The following is an 18,836-nucleotide window of genomic DNA, read 5'->3' as shown; positions in this document are numbered from 1 at the left end:
CGCAAGCACACAATGCTTCTCTCCTGTGCAAGGTGCAATTTCAAAAGGCTTTACAATCCTCCCTGTCCAACTCTTTCATTATAAATTACATTAGCACCATTTCCCACAAGCGAGATTCCTGCATTGTTTGACAAACATGAACACGGCTGGAAACAGTACACGGCATACACCAACACCTGCCTGAACACCTGCGGGAGACCCAGTCTGTGTAAAAGGCAGTTATCTTATTCAGCCTGGATACACTTGCTGATGGATGCATCTGCCTGGGGAATGCTAGAGATCAGGATCTTATACACACTCATATTACTGCCATGCCGGCCGACTGAAAACCCTCCCTGGGTTCGATACCAGACCACCATGCAGTTCTTCTGTATTCATTCTAGCATCATTATATCCCACTATCAATACATACCACATACAGTATTTACATATTCACCACTGGCCTCGAATACTGTTTGAGAGTGTGGTCTTACGTCTCTACCTGGAGAATGTGGTCTTACCTCTTTACCTGGAGAGTGTGGTCTTACCTCTCTGCCTGGAGAGTGTGGCCTTACCTCTTTACCTGGAGAGTGTGGTCTTACCTGTTTACCTGGAGAGTGTGGTCTTACCTTTGCACCTGGTGTGCGTGGTCTTACCTCTTTGCCAGGAGAGTGTGGTCTTACCTCTTTACCTGGAGAGTGTGGTCTTACCTGTTCACCTGGAGAGTGTGGTCTTACCTTTGCACCTGGGGTGCGTGGTCTTACCTCTCTACCTGGAGAGTGTGGTCTTACCTCTTTACCTGGAGAGTGTGGTCTTACCTGTTCACCTGGAGAGTGTGGTCTTACCTTTGCACCTGGGGTGCGTGGTCTTACCTCTCTACCTGGAGTCTGCGGTCTTACCTCTTTGAGCTCGGGCTGCAGTGATGGTCTGAGCTGGTCCCGCAGGGCACAGAGCTGTTTCTTCTCCTCGTCCTGTGTGTGTTTGATCTGCGCAGAGACGGAGCGCGCTCACTAACAGGCGCTCCAGACCGCTGTTCTCCCCATCCCACGCAAGCCTCCCTCCCCGCTTCCGCACTGCTTTACTAGCCTGACTGTTATTCTCAGGGATGCCTGTCCACAACCAGGGTACGGGCAGGCATACATCTCTCATGGGGAACCTGGGCTAATAATACAGGCTCGTGAATCTGGCCATTTCCTATGTATTTTACTCAATTATAGAATGTTCTAGAAATCCCCATTAGGCTCTATGAACAGCTGATGTCTGCAGAGATCGTGCATGAGAAATAAAAGCATTTTCATAGCCTTTTCAGCATGTAGGACATTACATTACATTACAGGCATTTAGCAGACGCTCTTATCCAGAGCGACTTACACAACTTTTACATAGCATTTTACATTGTATCCATTTATACAGCTGGATATATACTGAAGCAATTTCGGTTAAGTACCTTGCTCAAGGGTACAACGGCAGTGTCCTACCGGGGAATCGAACCTGCGACCTTTCGGTTACAAGCCCAGTTCCTTACCCACTGTGCTACACTCCGACATCCTGCTAGGTTATTAATAAATGTATGTATGAATTTCCTTAGAACACTCTTTTGCAGATATGTATCACATCATGTTTTTTCAAACAGGAAAACAGAACATGCTCAAGAAAGAGGAATAAAAACAAAAAACAAACTAGTTTCTAAGGAGCAGAAAAAATAAAAGCCAAAACAAGACTTCTTTTAGTTCCAAGGAATTTTTACAGAAAGACCTCCTAATTTATTTTAAAACCATGTGGTTGAAAATGGGGGGGGGGGGGGGGGGGGGTGTATGTCATGGTTCAATAAAATCAGTTACAGGAAGTATGAGTGCACAGGAAAAACTTAAAGTTCTGTTCCTGAGTGTCCACTGGGAGCTTGTGGAAGCCATTTTGAAGTCTTGTTGGCTCCTGAGCGGACAGTCTACGCAACGTGTGTGTGTGTGTGTGTGTGTGTGTGTGGTGTCTGTTGTGAGAGTCCAGAATTCAGAGTTATATAGATGTGATTGTGAGGCTAATGCTGGATAGCGGAGTGAGCTGTTAGTGAGGTTAGTGTTGTTTGTATACAGTAATGCTACGTTACTGAGGTTAGTGTTGTTTGTATACAGTAATGCTATGTTAGTGAGGTTAGTGTTGTTTGTATACAGTAATGCTACGTTAGTGAGGTGAGGGTTGTTTGTATACAGTAATGCTACGTTAGTGAGGTGAGTGTTGTTTGTATACAGTAATGCTACGTTACTGAGGTGAGGGTTGTTTGTATACAGTAATGCTACGTTAGTGAGGTGAGTGTTGTTTGTATACAGTAATGCTACGTTACTGAGGTGAGGGTTGTTTGTATACAGTAATGCTACATTAGTGAGGTGAGGGTTGTTTGTATACAGTAATGCTACGTTAGTGAGGTGAGGGTTGTTTGTATACAGTAGGCTAATGCTACGTTAGTGAGGTGAGTGTTGTTTGTATACAGTAATGCTACGTTACTGAGGTGAGGGTTGTTTGTATACAGTAATGCTACGTTAGTGAGGTGAGGGTTGGTAATTACGCACACTCACTTTGTTTAGCTCTCCCGTGAGCGCGTCGATGTACTGCTTCAGCTTCTCAGTGGTGGCCAGACACTCCTGGAAGAAACTGCCAACAAGGACAGATTTAATTGCCCAGCTGCAGCAGAGCACTGCCCTTTTACTGATTCTCATCACACACACACGCACACATGCGCACGCGCACGCACGCACACACGCGCGCACACACACACACACACACACACACACAAACGCGCATGCATGCACACACACATGCAAACACACACACACAAGCACACACACGCACAAATAGCCTGCCAGTAACCCCAGAGGGCCTGCCCTTTCTGTAGCAGTGAGAATTAGTCACTGTGACACCGTGCTACTCTCTTCTCTCACAAATCCCTGCCCACACAGACTGCAGACCCTAATTTCGAGAGGTTGTCTGTTCCATTTTATTGAACGTCCACAGTTTTCAGGCACAACGCGTATTTGCCCCAGAGTGCAGTTTAAATACTGCATCACACTGTCTTTCAGACATGGGGGGGCAGGAGGGGGCGCATATGGAACAGTGACAGCACCAGCACACATCTGTGAACACGGCTGTGCTCCACCATGGCTCATCCCCAACCCCACCCCGCCCCCAAAAATAATGGCTCTCTACACCCCTCACAGCAGAGGCTGGGCAGCACGTGACCACTGGGTCCCCCCCCCACCCCCATCCCAAACAATCACACTCTCCCTAAACAGTGTGAGTGTGTGGGCACAAAACCCCTACAGCAAAATAACACCATGCTGTACTAACCATTTCCCCTCTCGAAGATCTGACAACACAAAACTGCACCTGTTAACACAGGACTGAAATTGGCTGAAGGTCTTTAATTGCTGAATAATTGGTAGTGAATCATCACCCTCACACTTCCCAATGCACTAAACAATAGTTCTAGTTCTACCTGAGGGGGTTTTAAAGGCAATTTTGGCAGGCATTAAGACGAAATTAATTTTAAATGTCCACCCAATAGGGTTTGTCATGCAGGTGTTGTACAGCACATTAGCACACCGGTGACTGGCAAGCTGCTTAACTTCCATTCTGGATGAGTTCATATTTTGCCAGATTTGCTACATTAGTGCTGAAAATTATGACAGAATTTTGGGAAGATAGCAGCTCTTATTTTGCCCCCCGTCCAGTCTGCAGCAATCATTTTTTCATTCTCACCATCCTGGCGAGACTTATTTACGCCTCAGGTATGACTTTTATGGGGGGTCTGCAGGTAGACTGACGCAACTAAAATGGCGACATTAACGAGTGGTAAAAATCACACAATACTTGCTGCTCATTGCACGCACAGAGAACACACTGAGGTGGAGTTCATCTGCACCGTCTTAATCATTTATAATAGCCTCGCTGTTTTAGAATGGTCTTGATATATTAGTTGCAGTATATTAAAGAATATTACAGGACATTTTTGGCATGAATATTCATTGACGTGATAACAACGCAGCAATATAAACTGAACTTAACCTAAGCAAATTAGGTCTCAAACCAAGATATCAATTCCAGATAGCATTTCCATTTATACACCAAGCGTATATTTTAACGATTCCCCCTGGTGCTGTCGAATGTGGAGCGCTTCAAGAAAATCCATTAATCTTCAATTGTGCTCCGCAAAAGTCTATCCCTGAATTTGCACAATGTGCGCACATATCGCACAATATCCAGCACTGACATTTGCATTTTCAGCGTTGTGCGATGAAGAGTCGATTAATCACGGTGGAAGAGAAAGGCACAGGGTGATACCCTTCAGGAAATGGAATATATTTGATAACATTCCACAATATATTAGCGCTTCTAAAAATGATTGCTGCTTTAACATATTGAAAAATATGACATAGCAGTGAAATATAGCAGTGGTTATCATATTTCCCAAAAATTCCACAGATTCACAGAATGCAGTATATTCTGTGGTTTGCGTAAGTGTAACGAATGCTCAAACGTATGGGATTGTGGGATCTGAAGATTCCCTATTTTGTTTTACGTGTGGGGCGCCCTCTAGAGGAGAGACTGGATTCTCTGCTTCAGTGAACGCTCACCTTGGGGGTTGTGCTACGTGTAACAAGGGGAAGGAGGCGAGAAGCCTTACTTGCACTGGGAGTAATAGTGCTTGATGAGATTCTGCAGAAGGTCGACCCCTTTCTTGGTCTTGATCTCGTTCACTTTGATGAGGTACTGCGAAGGGAAGGGAGAGGAGAATTAGGGGTTCGGTGCGAACGTCGCTCCAGCAGATCATACAGGCGCAGGACCCCCAGAACTCTCCCCCCGAACGCCATCCACTGGGGATATAATAACGATCGTTCCCTGCCTTAAATCGAAAACAAAATAATGAATTTATCACGCGTGCTAAAGAATTAACTAGGCCCCTCTGTGAGTTCAGATGTGCTGACTACGTCTGTTCTCAAAATCAATCATTCCTATGTTATTCTGAATCTAAACACACACATACACATACACATACACACACACACACACACACACACAAATGCAAGCATTAACACTTCATCTATAGACTCACTCCAATCCAAACCTGTCTGTCAATAGCCGAGAGATCACATGATCCAGATGAGATACAGTAGGGCTTATTAATGTGCAATGGATCAATCACATTCTAAAGGTTCCAATCAAACTGTGAGAATACACCAAAGTTGAAATGCTTAACTTTATCCAACGAAATTGTTATTGTGTGTGTGTGTGTGTGTTTATGTGTACGTATGTGTGCATGCATGTGTGTACATGCGTGTATGTATGTGTGTGCTTGCCTGTGTGTATGTGCATACGTCTGTATATGAGTGCATGTGCATGTGTATGTGCATGTGTGCATATGCATGCGTGTGTACATTTGTGCGTGCATGAGTGTGCATGCTTGCCTGTGCGTATGTGATGCATCTGTATGTGTGTGTGTGTGTGTGTGTACATTTGTGCGTGTGCGATCTCTCACCTCGCACATCTGCAGCTGGAACATTCTGCGCTCCTTCTCCAGCTCCTCGGCGATCTCCCCCCCGCTCACCTCGGTCCGCACCATGCCGTACTGCCGAGCCAGCTCCCTCTTCTCCTTCTCGATCTTAGTGCTGCGCCCGCCACACACAGACTCAACACTCTGCCGTACACAGCGCACCCGAGACAACACTGCCATGTACTCAACCTCGCAATGACCTCCAGCGTGAAAACGGCAACCCTCTCAAGCAACACGTGCCCGTGACACGCGACCGTAACCTTCCGACGGATATCCAATCACTGATGGTAGGATACGGTTATGGAAGGAGATTTGGAATAGTGGCTAAGGATCAGCATCTGCGGTAAGCGGAGGTAAGTGGAGCTATTCTTCTGTTCCCTTAGCCTGAGCTTCTAAAGTCAATATTCTGCAGTTCACACACACTGTAATTTGTGCCTACAGAGGAAATGAACATGAACCTGCGTGGATGTCACACGGAACAATGAAGAACTTTCTACGGTATCACTTCTACAGCGCGCATTGTTTTATGTCACTTCGCAGTTCCTTTTCAGTAACGGCTCGGGACTGATTCTGGGTCACGAGCTTTTTGTTATTTAGTTCAGGCAGAGGGTGAGGGGAAGCTCCGAAAATGTCATCAGTCAGCGTGCGTCACAGCCAAAGGGTGATAACGAAACTGTGCTAATTCCCAGTGACCTGCAGTTCAGACCAATCGTCTGGGGTTCTGGATATTAACTTTGGGAATTACATAAGCTTTTTCATTAGTTGCCGCTGATATCAGACACAGACAGATCCACTCCAGGCTCAAACTGAAGGCGTTTCAGAGTCAGTCAACGGGCAAGCCGCAATACCAGGCCTGGCCTGGTGGGGGCAGGCACGCGTAAAAACCCCAGTGCAATGTGGAAAAGCCATTTAGCTGGAAAAGGCTGCACTGGGCTCTGGTGTCTACACACAACAACTTCCTGTTAACCAACACCTGGTAATTTATCCGTCCTGGAGGGGCAGCTGAAGAATGCGTTTCCTTTCCTTACAACTTGCCTCCAGTCTCATACAACTCTCTCTCTCTCCCCCCTTGCCCAATTAAACTATCCCTGCTGGCAATGTCCTGTGTGTTCGTTAGGATTACCTCTGCTTTTCTCTCCATTTAAACTTTTGAAGGAAAAACAATGTTTCCTTGTTATTATACAAAGCTGCAGCTAAGAGAAATTCAAGAGTTTAATCACAGCACTGCCTCAAATATTTCAGTTAAATTCTGTTGACTGAACAGACAAAGCTGTTGGTATTAAGTGCAGTTGGTGTTAAAGTGCCATGTAGCTTGAGTTCAGTGATGTTGTGCTGATTTTCAGTTATGCTCAGTGGCACTCACAATTTATTTTCATAGTCCCTCCAAGCTCTGTCAAACGGCTTTTTCAAGTCCTAGAAAAGAAAGATGAACACAATCGTTCTGAGGAGTTGCATTTAAAGTGCACTGGCTGTGACACCATTGTCTCCTTGTATCTCTGAAAGCAGTTATATTTATAGTAGAGCGTATCTTCGGAGTTCACTCTATTTGTTTTATGTATGACCATCTGAGAGTATGAAACTTTTTCGTATTTATATTCATATAGGTACTGCATGATTTAAATACATTATAACCAGTCTTATAGTCAGAGCATGTCCTAATACACATAGTAGTGCAGGTAACAAAGATTTTTGTGGAAATTGGCTATAAAAGAATACAAAGATTCATGTTCTGGAAAGTGACATTTAAAAAGGAACTGTAATTATGAAGAGAAGCTCTTTAGTCAATAGAAAAAGACAAACTTAATCTAATTTGTTATAGAAAGTTTTTTTTTTTTTTTAACTCTTCTTCAACTTTGACCTTTGAACTCACCCCCTTGACTTCCTTCAGGTCCCCTTTCACCAGTGAATCCAGGAAGAAGTTGATGTTGTGCAGCATGCTCTTTAACTTCAGGAAAGAAGCGTAAACACAATTGCAAAATGTCAATTTCACTAACACCATTTACGCAACACCCATTTCACTTGTACTTGTATTCAAGCATTTTCTGTGCGGAAGTGTCCATATTTTTTTATTTTGTCCCCATTTGAAATGCCCAATTTTACAGATGCGCATACTGCAGATACGGATAGCTACCAATGTGTGTAGCTACAGATGCACATAGCCAGTGGCGTAGGTTTCGTTTGAACATTGGGAGGGGGGCGCATTAAGCGGGGGGGTCTGGCGGTCCTCCCCTAAAAAATTTTGAGCGTCAAACACTTCCATTCTGGTGAATTTTTATGCACCAATTTGTGCCTTTTCTGCATCAATTTAATAGTAAAAGCCCTCTGCTTCTTTCATGTTTTTATTGGGGGGGGGGGGGGCATGCACGTGTTCTAAATATTGAGGGGGACGTATCCCCTGCGTCCCCCCTGAAATCTACGCCTATTCACATAGCTACCGATGTGCGTAGCTACAGGCGTTCGGCAAAAAGACAATATGCGCTCCTGCAGCACCCCATCGAGGCCCCGAAAACACACACATTTATGCGCTCTCACAATTATTACAATGAAACATAAAGTGAAATATGAAAATGCGTACATACAGAAACACCCTCCTAAAACATTAGTTAAACATAGGGTAGATTACATTCAATACACACATTCTACGCTGTGTGACGTTGTCGTGTACATTCTGTCGCTGCCAAAAAGACACGTATTGATCACTTCTCCCATGAAATGTCAAAATGTCAGCATTCAGAAGCACGTATTTCTTATTCATTGCATGTCAAACCGCAGGCAACATGATTTATTCAAACCACAATCAACCACAGCAGTCATACTGTTACACCATTGGGCCCAGCTGTTCACAAGCAGCTCCAGAGTCAGGGGGATGGGGTGGAACTGAAGTATAACACTCATAACACAAGAGAAAATGTCCCATATCTAACCAAGAATCTAAAGGAAATACCCTCCATTGTCAAACACACCATGAGGAAATAACTACTAATACGCTATATGACCAATAGTTTCCGAACACCCCTTAGTCTGGGGCTGTTTTTCATTGGGCTAGGCCCCTTAGTTCCAGTGGAAGCTATTCTTAATGCTACAGCATATAATCACATTCTAGATGATTCTGTGCTTCTCCAAAATTTTGGGGAAGGCCCTTTCCTGTTTCAACATGACAATGCCCCAGGGCACACAGTGAGGTCGATATAGAAATGGTTTTGTCGAAAATGGTGTGAAAGAACTCGACTGGCCTGCACAAAGCCCTGACCTCAACCCCATCCAGCACCTTCGGGTTCAGTTGGAAAACCAACTGTGAGCCAGGCCTTATAATAATGTCTATGAAACACCATCTAGAGGAAATGTCTACTAATGTCTTCAACAGCCAGTCCATTGGGAATAACCACTCATGTGTAACACTCAATCTAGAGGGAATCTACTGACATTTTTAACAAGCAATCGAGAAGGAATATCTACTAACACCCTGAATAGTTGACTTAAGCTTTTGTTCCTGACACACAAAAATACTGACACAAAGAGACACAAACAGAGACACTGGCACTGTCCCAGAAAGATAGAGACATAGAACCAGAGAAATAAAGACACAGACAGAGAAAAACAGCCACAGACATAGAGACACAGAGACAGACACAGAAAAACAGATGAGATGCAGACACAGAAACAGAGTCACAGACACAAATGGAGATGCAGACAGCCAGGCACAGAGACTGAGACACAGACAGATAGACAGACACAGAGACAGAGTCACAGACAGACAGAGAGACAGAGACACAGACAGAGAGACAAAGACACAGACAGACAGAGTCAGAGACACAGACAGATAGACAGAGACAGAGACACAGACAGAGAGACAGAGACAGAGACACAGACAGAGAGACAAAGACACAGACAGACAGAGTCAGAGACACAGACAGATAGACAGAGACAGAGACACAGACAGATAGACAGAGACAGAAACACAGACAGATAGACAGAGACACAGACACAGACAGATAGACAGACAGAGACAGAGTCACATCACCCAGCAGCCCGCTCCTCCTCCCTCACCAGGTTTTTCATGGGCGTCAGCAGCTCCTTGGAGAATTCCGCAAACTTATTGAAGGCAGAGGCCACTTCCTGTTCGCCGTTGCTGTGGAAGTTGAGGGCCAGCTTCTCCATGGAGCTGATGTAGAACTCCAGATGGGAGATATGGTCTGCGAGACGGAGAGAATCTGCGCGTCAGCCGTGGAGACCAAAAGCACAAACACAGCAGACCCAGCAGAACACCACACCACTCATTCAGCCCCCGCTCATTCACACTGAATAATTAGTAATACTCTTACTGCTATGAACAAGCACATTTCAATTCATCATTGTTCATAGTATTCATAATAATCTGTGCTAGTTTAAGTGAAAACATAGGGGCATACTGAAAGCTAATGCTAATGTGTTGCCTAAAATATCCAGGTTTTACAATGCTCTCCAAAAGTAAGAGAACACACTGACGATGCGGGGACTCAACACAAGGACAGCCATTTCTGTACAATGGTAAAACATGCATGTATGTAAACGGCAAGAAATAAAAGCTGACTGTCATTGCTTTTAATTGCTTTGAACTTTAGTCTCATACTCATCTTTGATCTCAACTCCGAATGCCTTAAGTATACAGCAAAAAAAAAAAATTTCACGGCACCATTCCCATACTTTGGGAGGTAACACATCTTTATATTGTCATGTGGTCTGACGGCAACTATATGAATCTGCAGCATCATTTAATTACTTTGAAAAAAAATATCACTTGAAAGAAAGATAAAAATCTCATTCAGACTCAACCACAGAAATAGCCTGTCCAATGACTGCAGCTACAACCTCTTCCTGCTAGCTACTGGAAAATCCCCGGTGGGCCTCAGTAGTGGTGCGGTGGGTAATGGGTGTGATTAATGGTGTCTGGGTGGGGTGGCCCTTTTCAAAGCGCTGTCACGGAAACGGCGGTTTCACCTTGGCCCGAGGCGTGCTTGGCTTTGGCGGCTTTCTTCATTTTCTGCAGCACCATCCTGTCGCAGTCCAGGGCCTTCAACCACACACACACGCGCACACACATGCGCACACACACGCGCACACACACGAAAAAACCCCACAAAAAGCAATACATTAGCATAATCATAAAAGCATATGATAGGATAATTGCAAGATAACAGCACGTGAAAACAACATAATAGCACAGGATAGCACACTAAGAACAGCAATAGCATAATTACGTCAATTTACGCAAGACATTTGGGTTATTTCCTGAATACAAAGCAAAGAAAAATTCACCAGCTCAAAAAAACTGCAGGTGTGCCACAGATGTGCTGGTGTTACAAGAGCAAGCTTAGCGAAGACACCGTCTCATACCTTTCCAATTCCATTTCATTTACAGGCCTTACACAATTTCCATTCATTTACAGGCCTTACACAATTTCCATTCATTTACAGGCCTTATAGAATTTCCATAACCATGTCTCAGCCAATGCTCGGCCGACGCCACTCAGATCCTCATCTTAAATTGCTTTTTCACACTCCGGAGTTCTGTCACAGATGGACATCCTTCCTTATTAAACAGTGTGAACAGGACTTGTCTTCCTAAGAGCAGGCGTGCTTCTTACATACGCGTGCAGCGTTTTCCTTCACAAAGCATTAATAATGTTGACCGTGGGCTACACGACATGGACGACCGACGGCTTCCCCACTGCGTCTGCACCGCTGAGTTTCACACGATTTGGGGGCAGACCGCGCGTTCGCCTGCACTCTCCCCTCAGCCGTGGAGACCGCGGCACCAGAAGAAAACTGAAAAATACGGCCGTTCTTAAAAAAGGGGAAGGATCTCTGCACTCACGCACAACAAAACCTACCAGTGGTGAGCTGCGTGAGGGTGCAGACCAAGAACAAATAAAATGTGAAAAATAAACAAAAAAAAAGGGAGAGCCTTTCTGACAAATTGATCTATTTCTGTGACCAGGAGAAGTTTGTTAATTTCTATAGTGACGACCAGGGGGAATTAAAATTTTCCTTTTTCTGTTTTTAAGGTAAAGATCAGGCACCATCTTCATAAAATCTCTCAGAGTAGAAGAGGTGGTATAGGATCAATTGTCCCGGCAGGAGGGACAAGGAAGCTGGTTGTCATTGAGATCAAGATTGATGGAGCCAATCGCAGGCAAATCCTTGAGGAGAACCTATTTCAGCCCACAGCCGGACCGTATCCATTATGAGCTGAAAGGTCAGATGCATCCCAGGCCAGCTCACCTCCTCTAAAATCCTTTCTTAATATGGACCCAGGAGAAATGAGCTCATTTCTGTGGTGAAGACTGCTAAATTAGCTCATTTCTGCAGCGGAAACTGCGAGAAATGTGTTTATTTTTGGGTTAAAGACCCATAAAAAATGTATTCGTTTTTTTGACGCCTCAGTAGAGAGACGGGCCTTCACACGCAGAGCGCAGACGCAGCAGCTGTGACCCCACGACCCCGGGAGCCCCTCTGAGCTGGGGTGTGCGAGGACCCACGGCGCATCGAAACCCAGCGATGGAATGAGCTTCCCCACCGCCCCCCCCACCCCCCGCTGGGGGATCCACAAGCTCAGTCAGGGCCATGAAATAAACAAGAAATGCAGTAAAATTACAGGAAGTTCTTTTTCAAGTTCAAGTATTTTTCTTACTGGCAGTGAGCCAACCAGATCTCAGCCCTGCGCAGTAAGGCATCCTTATATGGTTAATTTAAAGAGCCTAACAGTCACTTTCCTCCATCGCCATGCACACATACATGCTCACACACACGCACACATACACAGATACACACACACATGCACACACATACATGTACACACACACACATACACATACATGCTCTCACACACACACACACACGCGCACACACACATACATGCACATGCATACACATACAGTACACACACACACACACGCATACACATACAGTACACACACACGCATACACATATAGTACTCACACACACACGCATACACATATAGTACACACACATACACACACAAGCACACATACATGCTCACACACATGCTCACACACACGCTCACACACACATACACGCACATGCATACACATACAGTACACACACACACAATCACACATACACAGATACATGCACACACACACAGTACACACACACACACACACATACTGTATACACACACAGGACAAAAGCAGCAACCGTCAGATGACAAAACTGAAATATCCTCTTTCCTAAGAAGCTGGCAATGATTGCAAATGCAGTCTTGTATATAGTAACAATGGCATGTGGTTTCTGGATGTCTGTTATGTGCAAATACCCAGCCTGGTGCCAGCATTGCACAAAACTCCACTATGATGCCAAAAAGCAAAGAAAAACAGATACTGTACATCTCTCTCACATATCAATTGAAAGCACCACACTGTGCCCTACAGCTCTCATAGTGCCACACTGTGCCCTACAGCCCTCAGTGTCACACTGTGCCCTACAGCCCTCATAGTGCCACCCTGTGCCCTACAGCCCTCAGTGTCACACTGTGCCCTACTGCCCTCATAGTGCCACAATGTGCCCTACATACCTCAGTGCCACCCTGTGCCCTACAGCCCTCATAGTGCCACACTGTGCCCTACAGCCCTCATAGTGCCACACTGTGCCCTACAGCCCTCACAGTGCCACACTGTGCCCTACAGCCCTCAGAGTGCCACCCTGTGCCCTACAGACCTCATAGTGCCACACTATGCCCTACAGCCCTCATAGTGCCACACTGTGCCCTACAGTCCTAATAGTGCCACACTGTGCCCTACAGCCCTCATAGGGCCACACTGTGCCCTACAGACCTCATAGTGCCACACTGTGCCCTACAGCCCTCATAGTGCCACACTGTGCCCTACAGCCCTCATAGTGCCACACTGTGCCCTACAGCCCTCATAGTGCCACACTGTGCCCTACAGCCCTCATAGTGCCACAATGTGCCCTACAGACCTCAGTGCCACCCTGTGCCCTACAGCCCTCATAGTGCCACACTGTGCCCTACAGCCCTCATAGTGCCACACTGTGCCCTACAGCCCTCATAGTGCCACACTGTGCCCTACAGCCCTCATAGTGCCACAATGTGCCCTACAGACCTCAGTGCCACCCTGTGCCCTACAGCCCTCATAGTGCCACACTGTGCCCTACAGCCCTCATAGTGCCACACTGTGCCCTACAGCCCAGTACAGCTCTCACAATGTATACCAACAATATTAATTGTGTAAGACATGTAAATCCCACACACTGGCCTGGAGTTGCAAGGGCAGAATAAATGTAAAGGTTGTGAGTGGCTATGTGATCTAAGACATTTGAGCCAGACAAAATGCTGCATTTTCATAATTTTTAATCAAATGAACAAATAAGACAAACTGTTATTCAGCAGTTCAATGGCAGAACCCATGGAATAGCTCTGTTACACCAGCTGAAGTTCCCCTCAGCAAGATAAAGTGAACATCTGTCTCCTGCTGCTCTACTTCCTGACCTCTGATCCAGCTGGGAAAACACACACACACACACACACACACACACACACACACACACACATAAACCCCCAAGCAATGCACTCATGCACACGTATACACAGGGAAAATTCCACAATAAATAGAACGCTATTGCATTGACACTGGTGTGGAGACTGAGAATACACATATGCATTATGTCATCTTGATATATGTTTTGATTGAAAAAGCCAGTCAGCACAGTGCTGTAGATGCAGTAAATGTGCTCCTGTACAGATAAGCGCAGTAGAGCGCAGGGTGTGTGCAGTAATGCCTCTGTTATTCTTGTTGCTCATGGGCCGCAGCAGGTCAGCTTACAGACAGAGCAGGTTTGAGCGCTGCCTGCCGCTAATGGCCTGAGCAAGCCAGCTCAGCGTGAGGAGCGTGAGGCGGGCACACGAGGGCAGCAGCCCCAGGGCTGCAAAACCGCGGGGGTCCCCCAGGGAGGACGTCCTCGCCAGCCCAACTTTACCCAGACTGCTCCTGACCCCAATTCAACCCTGTTACCCCACAGAGCAAAGGCCGCCGTCTCCTGATGACTGACAGCCACAGGACGCAATGACGGAAGTGTGTGTGTGTGTGTGTGTGTGTGTGTGGGCATGTATTACTATCTTTGTGAGAACCATATGTCCCTGCAAGGATAGAAAGATGAGGAAAATTACACAAGGTGGGGACCTTTTGCAGGTCCCCACAAGTTCAAGAGTCTGTTTTAGGGTTAGGACTTAGGGTAAGGGTTACAATTAGGTTAAGGTTAGGGTTAAGGTTAGGGTTGAAGTGGTTGGGGTTAGGGTTAGGATTAAAGGTTACGGAATGAATGTAAGTCAATGGGAAGCCCTCACAAGTATAGCAATACAAACATGTATGTGTGTGTGTGTGTGTGTGTGTGTGTGTGCGTGGGATGGGGGGGGGGGTATGAAATGGCATCTTACAATGTAACGGTCTGATGTCACAAAACAGTGAATTACAGATTAAGCAAAGATTAGGGTGCACTATGATGAGAGGTCACAGACACACTTTACCATCAAAACCTTGATGCGATGCACATTTACAGCACGGACACTGAAAAATGAAGCCTGTGTCCTATTGGTTGAGGCTTGACACGTCAGCCAATTAGATCTGTTCGATGCTGAAGTGAGCACGCATTGAGCTCGGAGTAAAGAGACTATCAGACCAGGAGAGCCTTTACCTTTGTGACAGTTCTACCTAAATATTTGAAGTGAACGTTGCATGGAAGTGACAGACATCGATGCTAATGCAGCATACGCAAGCCACAACAAGCTAGCCAATTGGGCAGCGAGAACTAAAGACTGCCCTCTTAAGAAGCCCTTTGGCTCTCATTGGTTCTTATCAACCAGCCACCAGCTTTTGAGGAACTGCACAGAACCGTGACCTTTTAGGAGTATATGTGTTTGAATTTGATATGAGAAGGGGATTTGGCTGCAGTGGTGGTGTTCGCTGGTGTCTGAAGCACTGAATCGTTTCTCTACGCTGAAGATGGCTCGATGATGGATAAAAGACACACTCGGCCCAGCTGCCATCTGATACAACACAGGAAAAAAAAACCAGGAAGTAATCGTGCCATGAGGCAGAAATAACATTATAAGACTTACTTCCATTAAAAAAACATCAGTCACTGTATGTCGTCCTACATCATAATGACATTAAGTGCATTTTTTTCCCCAAACGTCTAATTGCCTGCTTCCTGTCTGCAAAGTAGCTGAAAAATCCTAGTGCTAAAATAATGGATATATTTACATTCCTGTTCGCACTGTAGAAACAACATGGTTTAGAACAGGGAAATTTCATTTTGACCTGTGACGACTACACATAGGTTTTTGCAGTTTTATACAATATATATAGCGGATGGACAAATAAACAAAACCACTTAACTGTGAGTATCAAGTAACTAATAGGGCCAACTTTTGTCTTCAAAACCGCTTCAATCCTAATGTTCCTAAAACTACCCTTAAATTTGTTTAGCAGCACTGTTCTATATATATATATATATATATATATATATATATATATATACATACACATTGTTTTCTTAAGTTTTTTTATGCACACATTAAAGTGCAAAGGCACACACACCATAGTAGTTCTGAAACCGGGAAAGTTGTCAACAGCGTTTTCTTCAGCGAGGAGCGATTTCACAGTTATTTCACGGTCCGTGTGCCAAGCGGAGGAAGCGGTCCTCACAATTACAGTTCCCAGATCTGACCTCTCTCTGGCGTTCATTTAAGCGAGAGGTGCAATTCAACACTGGTTACAGCGGAGATGGGGCCCTGATAAAGGCGTCATGAATCTGCCCGAGCCAGGCCTCCCCAGGCAGGCCCGCGTTTATAACTCAGGGCTCCGGCTGACGGGCGCTGATAAGACGCCCGTGCCCGTTTCGTCTGCAGAAGAGGGGGCTTTACCGTACGGACTGCGGGACGGCTGCTCCGCTCGGTTAAGGATGTGAAATAGGCTACGGGCCGAGGCAAACTTAAAGAGATCCTTTTTTTCCCTCCATCGGCTATTTCTGCACTCCCTGATGCCGGCTTTCCTCTATTTTTAAAGTTTTATCTTCTGACTGAGCGAGAAATTAAATCGCATCACTTTTTACAAAGTTACCCTGTTCTGCTGTCCTGTTTCCTTTTTTTCTCTGCTCCACTGTGACGGTTTTGCAGCAAGGTCATTCAGCAGGCTGTGAGCTGTGTCTGTGAGCCATATACTACAGACTGTGAGCTGTGTCTGTGGGCCTTATACTACAGGCTGTAAGTTGTGTCTGTGAGCCTTATAGTACAGACTGTGAGCTGTGTCTGTGAGTCTTATACAACAAGCTGAGAGTTGTGTCTGTGAGCATTGTCATGTACGCTGTGAGTTTTTCCTGTGACCACAGCGCACTCCAAGTACAGTAACAGTGCTCTGTAAACTCCCAACCACAACAATTCCATCGACCACAACAGCAGCCTATACAGACACATATTCAAACAGCAGTAATTAACAGCGATTGTGATTTTCCGTTGGCTAGCCTCCCAAGGCCTCTCATTAAGGAGATATTAACATTCGCTGCAGAGTGCGTCTCTCAGACGGTCCTGATGAAGCACGCTAATGGAGTGCATTAATTTCAATGCGCCCTGGAGCGGTTCGACCCCACGCGTGTAAACACCACACGATCTTACACTGCACTGCAGTCATTCTCAAGAGGCTAGGAGCAGCCAGCCATACACGGACCATGTTATTGACCATTTCATTTCAGTCCAGCAGCATCCACAGTGAATAGACTTGTAGGCGTTCAGCTAATTGCCAAGAGAATATTTGGCCGCCAACAAATCGTTGGCCCTTTTTTCTTAAAACAGAATTAACACTCTTGCACTGATGCATAAATTCATTTGATGAAGGGCGCATACACATCAGCACTAAGTAGCGATGTCACTGTGCTCCTGTACAAATGCTTTCCATTCAATGCTTTCCACTTTGTTTTCGGCACGAACGCATTGGTACCTGCCACCTGTGGGAATTAGTGTTTTAAACCCACTCAAAGCCCTCCTGTGCCACTGCGTGTTTCAGAAAGTCAACTGTGGGTGTGTGCTCTTTTCTGATCGGTTCCTGATCCACTGACACAAAGTGCGCAGACTTGTGCTACATTTTTTACATGCGCTGGCATTGCATAAGGCTTTCTTCTGTGATCTGTACACCTACGACTACGTGGGTTTTCTTCACTGTGGCTACAGAGTATAGATCTGAGCCATTCCCTTTGTCAGCCTGAGCCCTAAATAGTTTTCAAGACCCACCAGCGCCCGCCAGCCCCGCCCAAGCTGCTTTCCAGTATATCTTCTTACTTCGACTACAAACCCCAGAACACTATTATAAAGCCAGGTACATCAGAAACTTCTGGAAGTATCAAAATGATCCTTCATCAAAACTCAAATCGGAAACATAAACTAAAACTCAAATCATATTTTTAATACTCCAAATGATCTGCCCCTTTAACAACATAGTTGAATGTGTTGTTCTCCCTTGGGCTCCAAACCTCTGGGAGAAATGTAGGCCAGTAGGCTGGGTTAAAATAAAACTTAACTCCCGCACTCTGTCTTGCTATCATTAATTGATTCAGGATGTAAATGTTGAAAGAAAGTGTTGTCTCACTGCAAAAGAAGGCTTGCAAATCAAATGCAGAATGGCACACAGGCCTAGATTATTTTTACCCTTTCCCCATTTTAATTCACATGTCCGATCACTATAAACCTGTTCAATTACTGCATCTGGTCCCCCAACCCCCAACCCAATCATTTATTTGAACCACCGACCACCACAATTGTGGCAATTCACCAAATGAAAACCAGAGTTAGCATTTTAAGCTTTTTTGGAACATCAAACATGCGGGAAGCACCCTCCTCATATAATCAGGCTACACCACAAGAGGTAAAAGAAAATCCTTCACAAAAGGTCAAGTCCACAGTCAAAGTCAAATCTGTAAATCTTCTGTGAAGTGCGGGCACAGTCAATTATGTCAAATCTTATTTGCACTGTAAATTACATATTTGATCTTTGAAATCTTCATATGGCTTTTTGGATCAATAGAAAAGCAAATCAACAATTATCACCACTTTGATCTGTTGTTTTTTTTTTCCAGTTGTCCAAGCTGCGCTTGGCGTTGTGTGATAAGGACCTCTGACCACAAACTTGGTAAAGCTGCCAACTTTATGTTTTCTGTGAGTCCTGCAGGAAACTATGAATGTGCTGTGTATCTGTGTATGGATATGGTGCTTATGGTGCAGTAAAAAGGGGCTCATATACACACACCTGT

At 45.2% G+C, this 18,836-nt stretch overlaps 1 protein-coding gene across 4 annotated transcripts in view; it reads right to left on the bottom strand.

The window, feature by feature from the left end:
* The window catches only part of unm_sa1614 (un-named sa1614), a 61,915-nt gene that overhangs the window by 25,848 nt on the left and 17,231 nt on the right, over nucleotides 1-18,836 (bottom strand). For all 4 annotated transcript variants that reach the window (XM_035388653.1, XM_035388655.1, XM_035388654.1 and 1 more), the window contains exons 2-9: nucleotides 10,499-10,571; nucleotides 9,569-9,714; nucleotides 7,392-7,466; nucleotides 6,885-6,934; nucleotides 5,507-5,636; nucleotides 4,655-4,740; nucleotides 2,550-2,625; nucleotides 879-965 (exon numbers count right to left, since the gene is read on the bottom strand). In XM_035388653.1, the coding sequence (XP_035244544.1) occupies nucleotides 879-965; nucleotides 2,550-2,625; nucleotides 4,655-4,740; nucleotides 5,507-5,636; nucleotides 6,885-6,934; nucleotides 7,392-7,466; nucleotides 9,569-9,714; nucleotides 10,499-10,571 (723 nt within the window). The remainder of the gene's footprint in view (nucleotides 1-878; nucleotides 966-2,549; nucleotides 2,626-4,654; nucleotides 4,741-5,506; nucleotides 5,637-6,884; nucleotides 6,935-7,391; nucleotides 7,467-9,568; nucleotides 9,715-10,498; nucleotides 10,572-18,836) is intronic.

The sequence above is a fragment of the Anguilla anguilla genome, chromosome 13 (assembly GCF_013347855.1).
Source record: "Anguilla anguilla isolate fAngAng1 chromosome 13, fAngAng1.pri, whole genome shotgun sequence".
Taxonomy (NCBI): Eukaryota; Metazoa; Chordata; class Actinopteri; order Anguilliformes; family Anguillidae; genus Anguilla; species Anguilla anguilla.
Note: the sequence above shows the minus strand (reverse complement) of the source record. Positions and strands in the feature narration are given on the sequence as shown.